At 37.7% G+C, this 19,626-nt stretch overlaps 1 protein-coding gene across 27 annotated transcripts; it reads left to right on the top strand.

Annotated features, from left to right (window-relative positions):
* The first annotated feature begins 4,042 nt into the window (after window positions 1-4,042).
* On the top strand, window positions 4,043-19,485 carry LOC100787792 (pentatricopeptide repeat-containing protein At1g22960, mitochondrial). 27 transcript variants are annotated; one of them, XM_041008602.1, is made up of 9 exons: window positions 4,043-6,572; window positions 6,661-6,747; window positions 7,314-7,497; window positions 7,627-7,746; window positions 8,644-8,720; window positions 8,943-9,207; window positions 9,341-9,389; window positions 10,102-10,172; window positions 18,460-19,485. In XM_041008602.1, exon 1 carries the CDS (start codon window positions 4,351-4,353, stop codon window positions 6,412-6,414), a length of 2,064 nt encoding a protein of 687 aa, XP_040864536.1. In that variant the 5' UTR covers window positions 4,043-4,350; the 3' UTR covers window positions 6,415-6,572; window positions 6,661-6,747; window positions 7,314-7,497; window positions 7,627-7,746; window positions 8,644-8,720; window positions 8,943-9,207; window positions 9,341-9,389; window positions 10,102-10,172; window positions 18,460-19,485. The 27 variants fall into 27 exon arrangements, with proteins under 27 accessions (XP_040864536.1, XP_040864538.1, XP_040864535.1 ...); XM_041008604.1 differs by having other exon boundaries at window positions 8,943-9,389; window positions 18,530-19,485; XM_041008601.1 differs by having other exon boundaries at window positions 8,943-9,389.
* Window positions 19,486-19,626: the final 141 nt, after the last annotated feature.

The following is a 19,626-nucleotide window of genomic DNA, read 5'->3' as shown; positions in this document are numbered from 1 at the left end:
ATGAGAAGTAAGCAATTATTGTGATGCCATGGAAGGATATCACAAAATGTTAGCAACTTGTAACTTTGATTTGGAATTCATGTACATTCTTAGGGGTGGGAGGGTTCAACTCATGATTCTAAGTTGTTGAGTGATGCTTTGGCGAGGAGGAACAAACATAAAATGCCCCAAGGTAAGTACTTAAATTTTAGATAATAAATGTTTTTTCTTTTTTTTTTTAACTTTTCATACTAATTTTATATGTGTTGCATATGTAATTTGGTAAATATTTGCTAGTAGATTGCAGATTTCCTAATCGATGCAAATTTTTAGCTCTATTTTGAGGTGTGTGATATCATCTACAAGATTATGCAAGTCATGGTAATGACCCTGAAAATGAAATTGAATTGTTTAACTTTTGTCATGCATCCTTGAGGAATGTGATTTTGACGATATTTGATGTTTTTAAATTGTGGTTCACAATTTTCAAGACAACACCTCCTTTTTCATTTACCACATAGGAAAAACTTGTGTTAGCATGTGCAACACTTGATAACTTTATTCATAAAGAATATCACTTTGATGAATTTCCAATTAAATTAGTAGACGAGTCTTCATCTACAGAATTACCAATTAACGAAGACCTTAGTTTTGAACCTATTGTTCAAACCCAAGAACATGAATGAGAAGATGTTAATGCATGAAGGACTAATATAACTTTAGATATGTGGAGAAATGTTATATAGGAGGAACAATGAGTTTTTATATTTGTCCAACGTTAATATTTTATTCATTTTGCATACTCTTAAACTTTTTTTCTCTTTTTATTATATGATTGTATTGGACATTAAATTACTGGTTTGCGTTCAATGATATTTCCCATGCACATTATTTTCAATTTTATTAATTTCATAACGAAGAATGCGGGCTGAATTCAACCCAATTTTACTAATTATGTGCTTTTATCTTGTTGAGTGGTCAATTAGTGTGCCAAAAAATAGAATTTCAAAATGTAAAATGTGCAGGAAAAATTCATCATTTTTAGTTTACAAATATTTGGTCATCTTGGCATTAAGCACCAAAGTAATATAGTAGCAAGCTAGTAACATCTAGTCATTTTGAATATATTTCTTAAAATTCCTAGAGTCCTTTAAAATCTTTAAAATCTATAAAGTTCTTTCAAATTTTATAAATTTCTAATTATAAATTTATTAAAATACAAACTACAAAATCCTAATAAAAAAACGTCTTTTAAAAAAAGTCATTACATTCCTACAAAGTTTTTTAAAATCCTAATTGAATGCATTTCCATTGAAATTTTGTATGTTTGATTATTTTAATAGAATCAATTTTAAATGATTTTTTTTATTGTGAAGTTAAAGCAAGTAAGAGTAATTTCTACTTCTACCAAAATTAATTCTAGTTAAATTTTGTCTACTTTATCCTCACTTCAATTCCTTCATGCTAATATAATACTTTTATTATCTATTTGTAATGCACTTTATATTATGTATAATTTATACTTTTTTAATTTAGATATGTTTATGCTTGATGTTTATGCTAATTTAATAATTTTACCATCTATTTTATCAAATTTTTTTTATAAAGAATGTAGTTCTATTTCAAAAGTTAGCATATTATAAACATATTTTCTTGATTTTAACTATTTATATACACATAAGGGGTTATTAGATTGAGGTAATGGTGATGGGAGGGCAAGAAGTCGTTGATTTGAATTCCTCACTAACAAAAAATTAACAAACTAATTACTAGTATTTACGGATAAAAAACACACATAGAGTACAACTCACGTGAGAACACCTACTTATATGAGAATATAAGAATAATGGATAATAACCATTTGATTAAATTTTACGGTCAAGATTAAAACAAAAAAAAAGGCACGTGACCTCCAATTCACATTCCCCATTCATTTCATTTCTCTTCCTCAATTGATTTTGATGCATATGTCACAACCTCTATTAGCTCTCAACTATAATTTTTTCTCCATTCCCACCTTGGCTATTTAAATTCGCCACCATCCCCAGTACTCTCTAATTGTCCCACTTATGCAACTCCTACTTTCTTCTCGATCTCACTTGTTTTCCTCTAACAGTGCAATTGAATGGGTGAATCCATTGCCAGAGAAAACAAAATAAGGTTGGGGGTTCACATTCCAATTTGCTAAAATGACAATTGAAAGTGGAGTGAAAATGATCGGTTATCTATCATTAGCATATGGATAGAGTTGATGAAATACAGATCACCCCACCCCAACCCAGCCTATCAGGTCAAGCGTGAAAAATGGATTGGGTCGAGCCAACCCATATTTTATGTGGACTTTATTTTTGAAGTCCAGCCAGGCTTAGTGGTCCGTTGGCTAACCCATACTAACCTATTTTACTTTTTTTAGTCTAAATTTATACAAATTTAAAATAAAAAATAAAAAACTAAAGTCAAAATAGGGCTGATTGAATTTAGACCTATGTTTCTTAAGTCAAGCCTGGCTTGATAGGCCCATCAAGCTGGTCCAAATAGGCCCGATTCTATTTGGGCCAATATTTTTTAGTCCAATTCAACTCAATCTGGTAGGCTAATGGGTCAACCTAACAAGCCCGATCCATTTTACTAGATCTACATATGAAGAAAGTACAAAAGATAATTTTCAATCGTTTGAATTTTGAAAGAATGAATTGATCTTATGACAAAATTTTAAATCCTAATTGATATTTTGCTGGTTTTGTTAATACAACTTTTGACATTTAGATAAACATTGATTTTGATGTTGATTCCGAATAAAAAGGGTGTGCCACATGACGAAGAAAAAGGCCTGGGGCATGATAAATAGAGAAAGGTGTGTGGTTTAAGGCATGGTGAATTCAATGTATCCAAACAACATTCTCTTAAAAAGTTATTTTCATTTATACTTGTTATCCAAACAAAAATCACATTACTTTCTAATGAATTTTAACCATAATCACTTATGTAAAAACAATTTTGTTATCATTAACCCAAAAACACAAATTATAAAATTTTAAATTCTATCAATTTTGTAAACTCAATGTATTTTATAAAAAATATTAACATTAAGTATATTTTAAAAGGTTTCGTAAATTTTTAAAAAACATTCAAAATTATTGATAAATATTCATCAATTTTTCTCACCTATTACATAACAAATCAATTTCTTCAAGCATATTTACAAATACAGTAGACCTCGTTCCCCTTCAATCATTAATCATGTTAATGGTATAAAAATTATATAGTGCAATGGCTATTAGTAGCATAAATACTTTTAATCATTCTCACAATAACAATCCAACCAAACAAAAAACATGTCCAACAATTGTTTCAAACCCCATTTATAGATATATCAAAATAACTAATTTACTAAAAAAATCATTTATATATTTATTCACTTATATATGAGTCAACTTCTCATGTTCATTAAAATAAACATGTAATCAAGATATTCCAAATTCGAAGAATTGCAAAGAACTCTCATACATTTGTTCCGGGACATGTTGTCCATAGGTTGCAAGAGTAAAAAAAAAAAATCATGAATGTCTATCGCTTTTAACAAAGAGACAAATGGTTATGTATAATGAAAAAAGAAAAAAACATGTCAATTTGCAGACAGCGAAAGAAAGAAAATTTCATAAAATCTTAAAAATTTTGGTGAGATTGTTTAATATGTATTTTCTACTAAAGTTTCATGAAATTCATCCTAAAATAAATTCATCAAAATATATATAATTTTAAATAGCAAAAGACTTTTTTTTAAGTTACAAAATATCTTAAATGAATACCAACAAATTTTGATTCAATACCATAAGATTTTCTTACAAATAAAAAAATCTTTTAAAATTGTAATTAAATACATCGCAAAGATAATCTTATAATACATGTATTATTATTACTTTCTTTAAAATTACAACTATTTGTTTTTTAAATCTGATTATTGCTTTCTGACAAGAAAAATCTGATTATTGTTAAACATTTTTAAATCACTCTTATAACTAAATCTGAACTCTAATTTATTTTCTTTTCCCTTTCACCACAATACACAATTTCTTTCTCCATCACTCGGTAGCAAAACAAGAACCAGGATGTGTTCTCCTCTGTTTGTGGTTTATTGAGGCAAAAGGAGTTAACGTTGATGCACAGAACTAAAATAAAAAAAAGCAGAGTGGGGTTGGAAAATGTTGATGGCATTATCGCCATCATCGTAGCCGCCACTCATAAACTGCATCCACCCACCCTTCGCGCGCCGCCAGCACCTCCTCACCCTACGACGGAACCAGAAACTGAAACCCCACCCTCACCTCAAATCCCTTTTTTTCCGCATGTTTTGTTTTATTCTTCTACCCAATGACCCTCTCTGTTAGAGCCTCCTCAAAACCCTTCTTAACCCTCAATGAAGCGCGCTTCCTCTTCCCCTTTTCCTTCTTCAGCTTCAGCACGCTTCAGTACAACAACAAGTTTCTGTTTCATGCCGCGGTCGCCGAACCGAAATTACTGGTCCGGGTTCTTAACACGGTCCGGAACCGCCCTGTGGTCGCGCTCCGGTTCTTCCGCTGGGCCGAGAGGCAAACCGGTTTCAAGCGATCCGAAATTTCCTACTCCGTCATCCTCGACATTCTCGCGCGGAACGGCTTGATGCGCTCCGCCTATTGCGTCATGGAGAAGGTCGTCTCTGTTAAAATGGAGAACGGCGTCATTGATGTCGTTTCTTCCTCCGAGGTATCAATGCCATCGGTTAAGCTTATTCTCGATTTGTTGCTTTGGATTTACGTGAAAAAATCGCTGCTTGAGAAGTGCCTGTTAGTGTTTTATAAGATGGTTAGTAAGGGACTGTTGCCTGACGTCAAGAATTGCAATAGGGTTCTTAGATTGCTTAGGGATAGGGATAATAACATCGACGTTGCGAGGGAGGTTTATAATGTGATGGTGGAGTGTGGAATTTGCCCTACCGTTGTTACTTATAACACAATGTTGGATTCCTTTTGCAAGAAAGGGATGGTTCAGGAAGCTCTGCAGCTTTTGTTTCAGATGCAGGCGATGGGGTGTTCGCCCAACGATGTCACGTATAATGTTTTGGTGAATGGTTTGTCTCACAGTGGGGAGATGGAGCAGGCCAAGGAGCTGATCCAGGATATGTTGAGATTGGGGCTCGAGGTTTCCGTGTACACGTATGACCCCTTGATTCGCGGATACTGCGAGAAAGGGCAGATTGAGGAAGCCTCGAGGCTTGGGGAGGAGATGTTGAGTAGAGGAGCTGTGCCTACTGTGGTGACCTACAATACGATTATGTATGGCCTTTGCAAGTGGGGGAGAGTGAGTGATGCTAGGAAGTTGCTTGATGTTATGGTGAATAAGAATCTGATGCCGGATTTGGTTTCGTATAACACTCTGATTTATGGTTACACCAGATTGGGAAACATAGGGGAGGCTTTTCTCTTGTTTGCCGAGTTAAGATACAGAAGTCTTGCTCCCAGTGTTGTGACCTATAATACACTTATCGACGGTCTTTGCAGATTGGGGGACTTGGATGTTGCCATGCGGCTAAAAGATGAAATGATCAAACATGGGCCTGATCCTGATGTATTTACTTTTACGACTTTTGTTAGAGGATTTTGCAAGATGGGGAACTTGCCAATGGCTAAGGAATTATTTGATGAGATGCTTAATAGAGGATTGCAGCCAGATCGTTTTGCGTACATAACCCGAATAGTAGGTGAGCTGAAGCTTGGCGACCCATCTAAGGCTTTTGGTATGCAAGAAGAAATGCTAGCCAGAGGCTTTCCTCCTGATTTGATCACTTATAATGTCTTCATTGATGGTCTCCACAAGTTGGGCAATTTGAAAGAAGCAAGTGAACTTGTGAAGAAAATGCTCTACAATGGACTTGTTCCAGATCATGTAACATATACTAGCATCATCCATGCTCACTTGATGGCTGGGCATCTTAGGAAGGCTAGAGCATTGTTCCTTGAGATGTTGAGCAAAGGGATATTTCCTTCAGTTGTCACTTACACTGTTCTTATTCATTCATATGCAGTTAGGGGAAGGCTGAAACTTGCTATTTTGCACTTTTTTGAGATGCATGAGAAGGGTGTACATCCAAATGTGATCACCTACAATGCTTTAATCAATGGACTTTGCAAGGTGAGAAAGATGGATCAGGCATACAATTTTTTTGCAGAAATGCAAGCAAAGGGCATTTCTCCAAATAAGTATACTTACACTATTTTAATAAATGAGAACTGCAACCTGGGCCATTGGCAGGAAGCTTTGAGGTTGTATAAGGATATGCTAGATAGAGAAATTCAGCCTGATTCATGCACACATCGTTCTCTATTGAAGCATCTAAACAAAGACTATAAATTGCATGTAGTTCGGCATCTTGAGAATGTTATTGCAGCTGGTGAATAAATTTATGATGTAAGGATGAAGAATGGTTATTTATTATTATCATTTTGGCTTTCTCACATGGCTAATGAGTAAAAGAAAACCCTATATTTGAATGGGTTTTGCCTTTTGAGGTGTAAATTCCCCCAGACAGAATCTTGTATATTTTTCTGACTGTCACGGTAAGAGTCCCTCTTTTTCCTTTGATACGTAATGCCTTATATAACTGTTATACTCCTCTGGCACTGATACAGTTTCTAATTTTTACAGGTTGAAGATGCCTGTGGTGTTCTTGATGATTAAGATGGACAGACTTCAACTATTAACAAGTTTTCACTCGTTATATCCCTAGACTAGGTAATACTTGGTCTTGGAAGAGTGTTAAGTTGTCCTGTGACAATATGCTGATTCAATTCCTCCCCCCATCAGAAATAAGAAATATTTAAAAACAAAATTGAAGAAACAATGGGTGTCCATGCTTCTTTTTGTTCTATTTTCAGAATGTGATATACTTTCAATGTAGTTGGTGATTAAATTGTACTTTTTTGGTTTATTGCTATATAACCATGTTTAATCCCAAAATGAACTAGAAAAAAAAAAAACTGTTGACCAACTTATATTTCTGCTTGTGGCTTATTTTATGTTTTTCCACTCACTCCCCTTAACATGAGCCCCATACTTCACGTTGGATATAAAGATGATATTATGTGTATATGGTAATGGTAACACATATCAAGGAATTTTTCAATTATTAATGGATGTAGAGTTAATGGTGTAGCATCTTATTCAAATATATTCTAAGTCTAGACAGTATGGTTATTTTGTTAGAATAAAATAATAATGAAATGAATGAATAGTACAAAAGACTTTCATGGTTGTATAAGCTATAGATTTTGTATATATTATTTGTTTTTTTCTTGCAGTCAGGGGAACCAATTTGCTTTGTGGCTATTTAAGCAGTGTGTAACTGCTAATTTTTCTTCAGCTGTTATTTGACTTCTGACATAGATACTGGACCTGCATAGTTGGTGGTCAATTCAAATACAGAAGCCAAACAATCAGAAAAGATTTAATCATAATTGATTCCTGATGCATTGAAGTATATAGGTATTCTTGCTAGATGTTTCTTTGATTTTCTCTGTTTTGTTGTCAATTTTAAAATTTAAAATGGCTTTGATATTTATCATTTTCTATAAGGACTGTTTGGGTGGAATAACTTGTGACAGGTTTCTGCAGATTCTGATGATATGAAAAAGATCAAAAATCAGTTCCCACCATTCGTTAAATTCAAAATGGTCCTTTAATAATGTTATGGACAGGTCAAAGTAGGCAGATTTGATGTTCCATGATCATGAGGTGAGAGGTGATTGTTCTCCTTTGATGGTTTAACCTTGATGTAAAAATTTCTGTTTTGATACCTTACATTTTCTGGTGTGCCGCTACTCTTTTATGGTAGGATTTGAAGGAGAATTTTTTTCACGAGTCTGCACTTGAAAGTTATAATGTCTTGTGAATAAGATCAGAGACTGTATCAGAGGGATTTTGGAATTTGGATATTGTTCTCAGTCTAAAAATATATTCATTTTGATCCATAGTCTGACATCTTCTCTTACTGTTTTAAACTTATTCGTAAATTTAGAATTATTTTGATTTTTTTTGCTGGTTGAAAAAGAAGAAAGGGAATAAGCTAGCAAAGTAAATTGTAGATCGGAAAAAAATATCATAGATGCCAAGGGCATGAAATCAAAAGTATATGAAGAGGCATTAATGAGATGAAAACTGAAAAGTATAAAATAGTACCTATGGACGCTGATGAAAATCCAATTTTTTTCTTTACTTAAAATATAAGCATGATAGTCTTTTTTTGTTCTATTTATGTCTCTGGTTTGGTTTCTTAAAAATTTTGTACCTTCGATGCTATTTGGGATTTTGGGTATAAGTTTAATGTTTGAAAATAAGGAAAAAACTGACATGTCTAATTGAACTGCTTCATAGTTTAACTGGCTCAAGCATCTTTGTTTGTCATTTTTGAAGAATGCATGTAGTTTAGACTTTAGACTTTTAAATGGCTTGTAGTTTAGACTTTTTAGTTCTTCAACAAGCTGTCTTCATTTTACAATATTTTTTAGCATGCAAGTTTAGTAGATTGCTTTTTACTATTGTCTCCAGTTCATTTTCTATTTTGATCTTTATACATGAATTTGAATCGAGAAAGATCTTTTTGACTACCATTTTACTCCTGATTTAGGTCAGACTGTAAGACACGATGCCTTCATCACCTGCGTCCCTCATCATCATTACTTTATGTATATGACATTTCGGGTTAAAATGTAAGCTCAAGTATCAGATATAAAGGATTATCATCTCAATGTGACAAATAGCTATGATTGTCCATATAAATGGGCATGTTAGCATAGATATGTATAATATATGTTTTCTATCAATTGCTATCTGATTATCTATTAACTATTTATAAAAAGTAAGTCTTCCTTGGCTAGGTGTCAGCAAGTTATTAGCCACGTGTTAACATTCTATTTTTCACTTTTTTTTAGATTCCTCTACCTGAAACCCTACTCTCTCTGTTTCCACCTTTTTTCCATCTTTCTCCTTCTCCCTTCACGATCGAGGCACAGCTTCGTTCCCCCTTTCTTTTCTCACTGCCAACCTAAAGCCTCCACTATGCATAGCTGCTCTGCCATGACTCCATTCACTCCGGCCTGTTCTCTCTCTAATCTGTGGTTGACAGTATCAAGCTCTCTGTTGCAGACTTGCTGCTGCTGCCGACGGCATCAAGCTTTATGTGGTTGACAGTATCAAGTAGATGCCAAACTCATGTTTTTTCTCTTCCTCCTTACTCCATCCATGATCAATCTGTCATGTGAAATTTTATTTTACCAAAATTTGTGGTTCTGACTAAGTGTAACCCTTTTTCCCCATCAATATTTGATAGTGATTAGGAAGGATGGACGGTGGATTGGAGTAGAAAAAAAATACTAAAGGTAACCCTTTTCCTCCATCAATGTTCTGCTCCATTCCCGATTTAATTTTAAGTTTTTATTTTGAGTTTTTGGGTTTTACTTTTTTTAATTTTACACTTCATTATTTTTTCTCCTAAACCCTAAAGTTCTAGATGCAGAGATGTTGTGCGTCTTTCTTAACTTAATTGTTTTTGTTGTCACAATATGCCACAACATATATAAAAAATATGTTCCACATCAATTCTCTGTATTTGATTATAAATACTTTGTTGTGCAGTGATTGGTTTTGAAGTTTGAGAGGTCTGGGTGTATATGCTTTCTTCTCTGCATCACGGGTCTCCTCTTTTTGTTTGTTTTATATATACTTCTATGGGATATTGCGAACAGCAGGGAACACTCCAAATATGTATAGTAGGATGGTGGCATAATAGCAAATGAATTAGTTAAATATATTATATATTATTTCTTACATTGCATGGTGATAGCCTGGATGTATATATGACACCACAAATCAGGGTTGCAACATTTTACGGAATCTGTAGATAGACTAATGAAGTTTATTTTCATGATTTTTTTACAAAACAAAATTAGGTTGGCAAATTCGTGTGTTATGGCTGAAATTTAGTTATTGCCTTTTGTTCTCTATTGCACAGACTGGAAGGATATGATTTGAACTATTCCAAGTAATGGTTTCTCTCATTTTTAACCTCAATCATTTTTTTTTATCTGCCAGGTCAATTATGGGAACCTCATGTATGGACTGATGAAGGAGTATATCCAACATAACTGAAAGGTCCTGTCTGAGTGAGTTATCTATGCATGAACACTATAGCTTTAAGTCTTTGGCAGATATATCATGAAATGCATTTCCAGGAAACAAAAATGTGGTGATTCCTCCTACTTTAGCAAACTTTAGGGGTAGTTTATGTTAGAATCGTTAATCTATCTTTCAGGATTTCGAGTGTACTACACTGTATAACAATCAATTTTGTAAGCTTGCAATTCACAAACTCTTTGTGTACTTTTTAACTGCATGATTTTCCTCCTCCATTACCATTTCAATTACTCTGGTGTCAGAATTATGGTACAATCCAATAAACCTTGATTCCAAGTACTGGTCGATTTTATGGATCATTTGCTGCCATTAGCCTCTGTAATATATGATTTGATATGATTGTGATATGATTGAATGTAAATAGGGAAATTAGGTATATTTGTAGGGATTTCTGTTTCCTCTATTTCCTTAATTATCTTGTAGGGACCTCCAACCACCGTCGCCCTTTCCTGGCGACCAAAACCTCCAACGGCATGCTGCCATCCGCCACCGCAAGTGCTCCCACGCGCTTCTTCTCCGGTGTGTGAAGTTCACGTGCATCCTCCTTTTTGGCGCATGACACATCTCTGACAACACCCACTCACCGGCGAGACCACCCCTGGACTCCTGCATCTCCAGCAACCCACACGAGTCTCCTGTTTGGCTATTTTGATTTTATTTTATTTTAATGGCCTCTTCGGGTCAGTGTTGTTAAATGGCGGCCATGGCGGATTTTTGTGGTGGATTTTCGAAAAAACGCCACCGAATAGCGGTGGCGTGGCGGGTTTGGGATGGCGGTGCCATGGCGGTCGTGGCGGTTATGGTGGGGTGGCGGAAATGGCGGTTTTTTTTTTGCTTTTTGTCCGCGGTAGGAGTTGGGCTGACCCGACCCAACTCTACCCGGTTATTCATTCAACTAAAAGACCCTCCCACGCAGCTCTGTGATTCACAACAGCCTACCATCTAAGAGAGAACCCAACCGCGAGCCTCCCCTGAACCCAGCCGCGTCCCTCCCGCACCCCGCCGCACCCAGCCACAGCCGTGACACCCGCAGTCCGCACGCGCATGCAGCTGCGACACCTGCAGTCCACATGCGCACGCAGCTGTGACGAGCTCCGGCAGCGACGCACCGGCACGAACGGCGGCGACGAGCTCCGGCAGCAACGCACCTGTCACGAACGGCGGCCTGCAGGTTTGAGAAGTTTTCGCGAAGAAGACGAAGCTTTGTCGCGAAGAAGAGTAGGGTTTTTTAATTTTATTTTTGCTGTTTGACACCCCTTTTTTCTGTCTGCAGTTTTTTTTCCTTTTTCTATTTGACACCCCTTTTTACTTTTAACAGTCCCATTTTTTTTTCCTTAACATGCTATTTTTGCTGTTTGACACCCCTTTTTTCTGTCCGCCATGACATCCGTCATTTTCCGCTACGCCATCCGCCATATTTTTATGGCGGATTTTTGACTTTCCGCCATGAACCGCCATCTGCCATTAACAACATTGCTTCGGGTACTTCAAACAGTGTCCCAGCCACGATGTTTACCAATGCTCCACTTATTCCTTGTGCCCCACTTATTCCTTGTGAGAAATTAATCGGATCTGCCAATTATACTACTTGGGCAGCCACTGTCCAGCTTTGGTTTTGCGGTTAAGGACGTGCGACCACTTGACCACTAAGGCTACGGACATTCCTGAGAAAGATTGACCCAGTTGGTGACAAATCGACACCTCTTTGTGCAGTGTCCTTTGGTTCTCTATTGCTCCCAATCTTCAACCTTCATACCAGTCATTTTACACGTGTTATTAGTTTTGGAGCAAAGCCAAGAAAGTCTACTCCAACGATGTTCATTGTCTCTACAGGGTGATAACCACTATGTTGTCCACCAAACTTTATAATATGGATATGCAGACCTATCTTGGTAAGCTCGATCATTTGCTTGCTGATTATAACAATTTGAGGCCTTTCACTTCTGATGCAGAGACCTTTTACCTGCAATGTAACCAGTACTTCATGGTTCTAGCTCTTGCTGGCCTCCCACATGACCTTGATTCGGTGGGTAACCAGATTCTATCAGCCCCTTCTGTTCCTACTTATGACATGGTTAGTGAACAGTTACTACGTCTCTCCACTCTGCATGTTTTTGGTCAGTCTGAGGCATTTTTAAATTGGGAACATCAGTTATCCGAGGTTAGGAGCGATCACTATTATTTAATTATTCGAATTTCGAACCAATTAGAAAGTTCAATTTATAAGGTAGAATGGTGAAGACACCACAGTAAAATTTATTTTAAATTACATGCTTCTTTAACAGTACTAAATGGAGTTTCTCCTGTGCTTTTATTAAGGTAAATGTGGTAAATTGGTAATCATCCACTGTAGAAGACAATTGCAAGTCTCTTTGTAGAATAGGAACCGTGAGACCATTCTTGGAGTAGTTATCTCACGGTTTTCGTATTTGGTGGGATTTGTACTTTTGTAGACAACCCAAATCCAAATGAAAATATTTATTAAATTAAAGAAAACAAGGGTTGGGAACCAGGTAGTCAGAAAAGACGTCTATATTTGAGATGACACACAAATTACATAATGTCCGTGCATCACATGGGTTGGACACTAGATAATTCATATTTCACTAAAGATGTTAGTATGATATGTTAGTTTAATTTATAGTTCCAGCTATGATTATGTGAAGATTTAATTTATGATAGTTCTTGATGCGTACCAGAAATACAGCAATTCAATATAACAGTGATTATAATAGAAATAGTAGATTGTGAGTATAAAGAGAGCTTTATTATTTGATAATGGTTGAAGGTTACAGATAAGGAAATATATTCCTCAGATCTGACACAGGCCTAGCCCTTCTAGAAGGTTGATACAACCTTCTATCCAATCTTAGCTAACAGCCAAAATCTCCCCGTACCCATATCAGTCTCTCTCCCCTCCTTATATCTTCGAAACAAATGCGCTGGATTGCTCTCTTTCTATGACACGTCGCCCCTTGCTAACAACCTTAGCCACCAAAGACCTTTCTACCCTTCCTCCTAGTATAAACCAGAAAAGGTCTGACTCCATTCTGTGTTGAGTGAATCAATTGCTGATGTGGATATCCTTCATTCTCTTGGACTCTATCAATACTTCCTTCTTCAGAATTGACCTTGTCCTCAAGGTCAAAATTTGGGAATTGACTTCTCATCATTAATTCTTCCTCCCAAGTAGCTTCTTCCATAGTTTTACCCTTCCAATGGATCAAAAATTGTCTCACTTCTTCACCCTGCTGCTTAATTTTCCTGCTAGCAAGTACAGCCTCAGGTTCACATGCTTCAACTGGGTCTTCTAACAAATCGGGAAGTTCCTTATCCTCTTGATAATTACCCACAGCCTTCTTCAATAGGGAGACATGGAATACAGGGTGCACTCTGGACCCTTCAGGTAATTTTAGTTTGTAGGCTACTCCCCCAACCCTCTCAACTATTGGATAAGGCCCATAGTACTTGGCAGCTAGTTTGGCATTGATTCTGGTAACTACAGACTGCTGCCTGTGAGCTCTTAGCTTAACAAATACCCATTCTCCACACATAAAACTTCTATCAACTCTCTTCTTGTCTGCCTGGCTCTTCATTCTCTCTTGTGCCTTCAGCAATTGAGTTTTTAACTGTCTCAAAGCCTCATCTCTGTCCATCAGATCCTTCTGAACACTTGCTACCCGAGTCTCTCCCTGTGTCCAGCTTGTCAATAGTGGTGGTGGCCTTCCATATACAACCTCAAATGGTGTCTTGTCTGTCGATGAATGGTAAGTGGTATTATACCAATATTCAGCCCAATGTATCCATGTTACCCAGGTCCTTGGCTGATCAGAAATAAAGCACCTCAGATATGTTTCCAAACATCTATTCACTACTTCTGTTTGGCCATCCGTTTCCGGATGGTATGATGTGCTCATCTTCAGCTTTGTTCCCTGTAACTTGAACATTTCCCTCCAGAAGTTACTCACAAAGATGGGGTCCCTATCACTCACAATTGAAAGTGGAATGCCATGTAATCTAACAATTTCTTTACAAAAAATTTCTGCTATACTCCTGGCTGTATAGGGATGTTTTAAGGGAATAAAATGTGCATACTTAGACAGTCTGTCTACTACCACCAATATTGCTTCAAACTGTTTTGACTTGGGTAAGCCTGTAATGAAATCTAGTGAAATATCTTCCCATATTTGCTCAGGTATAGGGAGTGGATGGAGCAAACCCCCTGGAGAAGATGCCATATATTTTTGCCTCTGACAAGTGTCACATTGTAAAACAAATTCCTGAATCATGCCCTTCATTCCTATCCAATATAGATTGGCAGCCATTCTTCTATATGTCTTGTAAAAACCCGAATGTCCTCCCTGTGGCGTAGAATGAAATTCTTGTAAAAGAGTAGGAATAAGAAGTGATTTGTTGGAAATCACTAGTCTGCCTTCATAAAGAAGTGTGCCTTGTCTGTAACTATATCCTGGCCATGATAGAGGATCTAATTGGATTTCAGCAATGATTTTCTGTAATTTACCATCTCTCTGCACCTCTGCCTTGATCTGTTCTCCTTGTATCCAGGTTGCTATGGAGCTCATGGCGCTCAATTCACTGTCTTCATACACTCTGGAAAGTGCATCAGCCCCCTTGTTGAGCTTGCCCTGCTTATACACAATGTCAAAATCGTACCCCATTAGTTTAGCAGCCCAATTTTGTTGCTCAGCAGTCATTATTTTCTGTTGCATCAGCTGTTTTAAACTCCTCTGATCAGTGGACACTACAAACTTCCTTCCTAGGAGATACGGTCTCCAATGCTGAATTGCCAATACTACAGCCATTAGTTCCTTCTCGTATGCTGACTTGGCCAGGTTTCTAACTCCTAGAGCTTTGCTGAAGTAAGCCACTGGTCTTTTCTGTTGCATCAATATAGCTCCCAGACCTGTACCTGAAGCATCACATTCAATAACAAAATTTGTAGAAAAATCTGGAAGAGCCAGAACTGGTGCAGTTGTGAGCTTCTGTTTTAGTGTATCAAAAGCTGCCTGTGTCTTCTCATCCCATTTGAAACCATCCTTCTTAGTTAATTCTGTCAAAGGTTTAGCAACCTTACCATAGTCTTTGATAAACTTTCGATAGTACCCCGTGAGACCCAAAAATCCTCTAACCCCTTCTTTGACATTCCTTGGTTGAGGCCATTGAAGTACACTAATAACCTTGCTAGGATCCACAGCAACCCCATTTTCTGAGATTACATGACCTAAATACTCCACTGTTTGCTGAGCAAAACTACATTTTTTCTTGTTTACTACCAAACTATGAGTAGACAATAAACCCAACACTTCCCGTACGTGTCTCAAATGAGAGTCCCAATCTTGACTGTATATGAGGATGTCATCAAAAAACACTAACACACTTTTTCTGAGCAGGGGCCTGAACACATCATTCATAAGGTTTTGAAAAGTTGAAGGGGCATTTGTAAGCCCAAAGGGCATGACAAGAAACTCATAGTGACCTTCATGAGTTCTAAACGCTGTTTTCTCAATGTCAGAATCCTTCACTCTCACTTGGTGATAGCCTGATTTGAGATCTAGCTTCGTAAAGAATTTGGCTCCATGCAACTCATCTAACAATTCCTCAATAACAAGGATAGGAAATTTATCGGGAATTGTTACCTTATTGAGTGCTCTGTAATCAATACACATCCTCCATGTGTTGTCTTTTTTCTTCACCAGGATCACGGGGCTAGAAAATGAACTTGTGCTGTGGCGAATGATACCGGCAGCAAGCATCTCCTGGACTTGTCGCTCAATCTCATTTTTGTGGTGATGAGGATAACGATACGGACGAACATTCACTGCTCCATGTCCATCTATGAGATTGATGGCGTGCTCTTTCTTCCTTCTTGGGGGTAGGCTCGAAGGCGTTTGGAAAACGTGTGCATACTCACCTAACACCTCCTCCAACTCCCGGTGTTGGTTTTCTGACAACACAGATTCACAAGTTGTTTGGAAAACATTGGCATACTCGCCCAACACCACCTCCAACACCCGGTGTGGGCTTTCAGTCCTAATGGATTCACAAACCACCTTAGGCTCGACCCCCTCAATTCTCCACACCTCCCCTTCTTTCTTGGGCCTGGGCTTACCCACAATACTTTGTAATGCTATCATGGGATTTTTGCACCCCTCCTTATTGCCAAGAGTAACCCATCTTCCTTCTTCCCAAAAACTCAGTGTATGTTGTTTCCAATTAATAATGGTATCTCCCAAAGTTTTCAACCATTCCATGCCTAACACCACATCAATTCCTCCTAATTCAAACAGTTGAAGATTTGGCCTTAATTTGTGACTGCCAATATACATCTCTAGCTCCTTACACCTCCCCTGTGCTTCTATTTGAACCCCATTCCCTAACTTGACTTTCATTTGTTGGGTCTGTTCAATTGGCCAATCCATGTGGTGAACTAGCTTTTGTGAAATGAAATTATGGGAAGCCCCACTGTCCACTAAAATGAGAACTTCTACACCCTTAATTATCCCTTGAAACTTCATGGTTTGATGGTTCTCATGAGCTATGTGATGTAAATCCAACATACTCATCTCTCCTTGCTCATCTTCCTCCCCTCCTTCTACTTCAACAGCCAAGACCTTAGCCTCTCCATCCTCTTCACATTCATCATCCACTATTAACACCCTAAGATGTTTTTCGGAACATTGGTGGCCTGGATTAAAAGGCTTCTTACATTTGAAACACAAGCCTTTTCTCTTCCTCTCCATCAGCTCATTGTAAGAGAGATGTGTGAATCCCCTATCACGAGGCCCAATATGTCTATTATCTCCTTGGGCCTGTTTGTCACCTCTTAGCCCACTTCTCATACTGCTACTTACACCCCCTTCCTTATTTTTCACCATCACCCAGTCTGATACTCCTTTGTTTCCACCATGAGAATTGGACCGATAAGGCCCATTTTTAGGCCCACGCCCAAATCCAGATCCATTTCCACCCTTGACCTCTTTCTCTACTGCCCGAGTCACTTGTAACAGCTTCGTTCTACTCATTTCTCCCATTGTTGCCAAAGTGCGAACCCTTCCCCTAATCTCCGATTGCAAACCATGGAGGAAGTAACCCTGGAATTGCTTCTCTGGTAATCGCGGAATCTGAGCGATTAAATACTCAAATTCTGTGATATAGTCCTCTACCGATCCCTCCTGTTTCAACTCTGTGAGCTGTTCGTACACGTCTCCGTCGCCATGACCACCGTATCTCTCGAGTAACGCTATTTTCAACGATTCCCAAGTCAGATCTTCATCTTCTCCGATGAGGGAGTTGAAGAAATGTATGGTGGGTCCGTCCATACAAAGTTGGGCCAAGCTCACCTTCACTTCTGGCGTGGTGTTCTGTACTCGGAAGTAAACTTCAGCTCGCGAAATCCAGCCGGCGGGGTCTTCTCCTTCAAACGAAGGTAACTCCACCTTCTTCGCCGATTGATGAAATTCATTCATCTTATCAGCGTGTGACCCTTTTGGAGTTTCCGTCTTCTTTTCTGGTGTCTCCTTGTTCTTGCTTACCGCACTTCCAGTCCCTTCATCATCCAGCGATTTTCCGAAATGTTTCTCCAACATCGCGATCAGATTCGCGTGATTCTCCTTTACTTCTTCCTGGAAACTCACCAAGGAAGATCGCACCACCGAGATCTCACCTTCCAACGCGTTCACACGTGCTTCCATTCTTGTAAATGCTGCTATCGTGATTTTCCTAGCCGGCATTCACTGGTTTCTCCGACGATGTATATCCGGCAGGTCGGACCAATTTGATGCGTACCAGAAATACAGCAATTCAATATAACAGTGATTATAATAGAAATAGTAGATTGTGAGTATAAAGAGAGCTTTATTATTTGATAATGGTTGAAGGTTACAGATAAGGAAATATATTCCTCAGATTTGACACAGGCCTAGCCCTTCTAGAAGGTTGATACAACCTTCTATCCAATCTTAGCTAACAGCCAAAATCTCCCCGTACCCATATCAGTCTCTCTCCCCTCCTTATATCTTCGAAACAAATGCGCTGGATTGCTCTCTTTCTATGACACGTCGCCCCTTGCTAACAACCTTAGCCACCAAAGACCTTTCTACCCTTCCTCCTAGTATAAACCAGAAAAGGTCTGACTCCATTCTGTGTTGAGTGAATCAATTGCTGATGTGGATATCCTTCATTCTCTTGGACTCTATCAGTTCTTTATATATTCATTTATATTATGTATTTTGCAAGGTCCTATGAATTTTTCCATGAGCATCATCTTCATCAAGAGATAAAAAATAAATAACAGATTGTCCTTCAGGCATCACCAACAGGGTAGATGGCAAGCAAGAATTGGCCAAGTTGCAGGAAACAAGGATCTACACTTTGATATGCATCATTTCAACCAGTGGTCTTCTAACTTGAAGGAGCAGCTGTCTTAGGGGGGTTATGTCTCTGTTGTTTTTGCTTTTGTGTCTATCTTTATGTTGGGTTAGGCAACTTGCCTTGTATATTTGTATCCTATTTCCAGTACACCTAGTACTGAGTTATATATAATAATATCTGATTTTTGCTGTGCAAAAAAAAAAGAAAAAAAAAAGGATCTATACTTTGGAACATATGGCAAGTTTTTAGCTTCTACCTTGCTATCTTGCTGTTCATAGCAAGAATGTGCTAAGGGATAAATATAATAATGTAAGAGAATGTGCCCTTGGTGTGGACTGCAAACTGAGACTACAACACATACTCTTCTGATGTGTGATGAGGTTCGCAGACTATGGTTTGCATCACAATCAATGTAAGATTAGATGTTAATGATGGCATAACTATTGCTGATCTGATTAAATTATGTCTAGATACAGTCGATGAGGGAGCTTTAGAATGGATTTTTGTTCTTGCTTGGTCTTTCTGGAATTTAGGAACCATATGGTGTTCAAGCAAAAGAAAATGATAGTTGAGCAGATTATGCAGCAGGCACATTGCCTCATCTTACTGCCTGTTGAAGACAATCAAAGTGTTACAAGGAGGAATGAAAGATGGCAGAAGCCATTACCTAGCCAAATTAAAGCAAACTTTGATGCTGCTGTTAGAAAGGGGGTTGCAACTTTGGCAGCTGCAACAAAGTTTCTGCCAAATACTTATATTAAGAGAAGAGTATGATAGTGCGTAGGAAGATAGTATATTGTATTTTTATTTGCAAAGGAAATTTTTGTTCCATATAAATAACTGTTCCCTACTCCCTGTGTAGGTATTAAATATTGGCTGAAGTTGAGATTATTGCTTGTGTAATAAATTATACTCAAAGATACATAGGAGCATCCTTGTCGAGCAAAAACAGTTTTTCACAATCTCTCTTTTACTAAAAAACAAAATATCCTTCTTTTGCATAAAATAGTGAATAATAAAATATTCATAGAT

Source organism: Glycine max, chromosome 13 (assembly GCF_000004515.6).
Source record: "Glycine max cultivar Williams 82 chromosome 13, Glycine_max_v4.0, whole genome shotgun sequence".
Classification (NCBI taxonomy): domain Eukaryota; kingdom Viridiplantae; phylum Streptophyta; class Magnoliopsida; order Fabales; family Fabaceae; genus Glycine; species Glycine max.
The sequence above is the reverse complement of the archived record's forward strand: the minus strand, read 5'-3'. Positions and strand labels throughout refer to the sequence as shown.

Coding starts and splice junctions, on each gene's coding strand:
- LOC100787792 (XM_041008603.1), top strand. CDS start 4,351: ATGACCCTCTCTGTTAGAGCCTCCTCAAAACCCTTCTTAACCCTCAAT.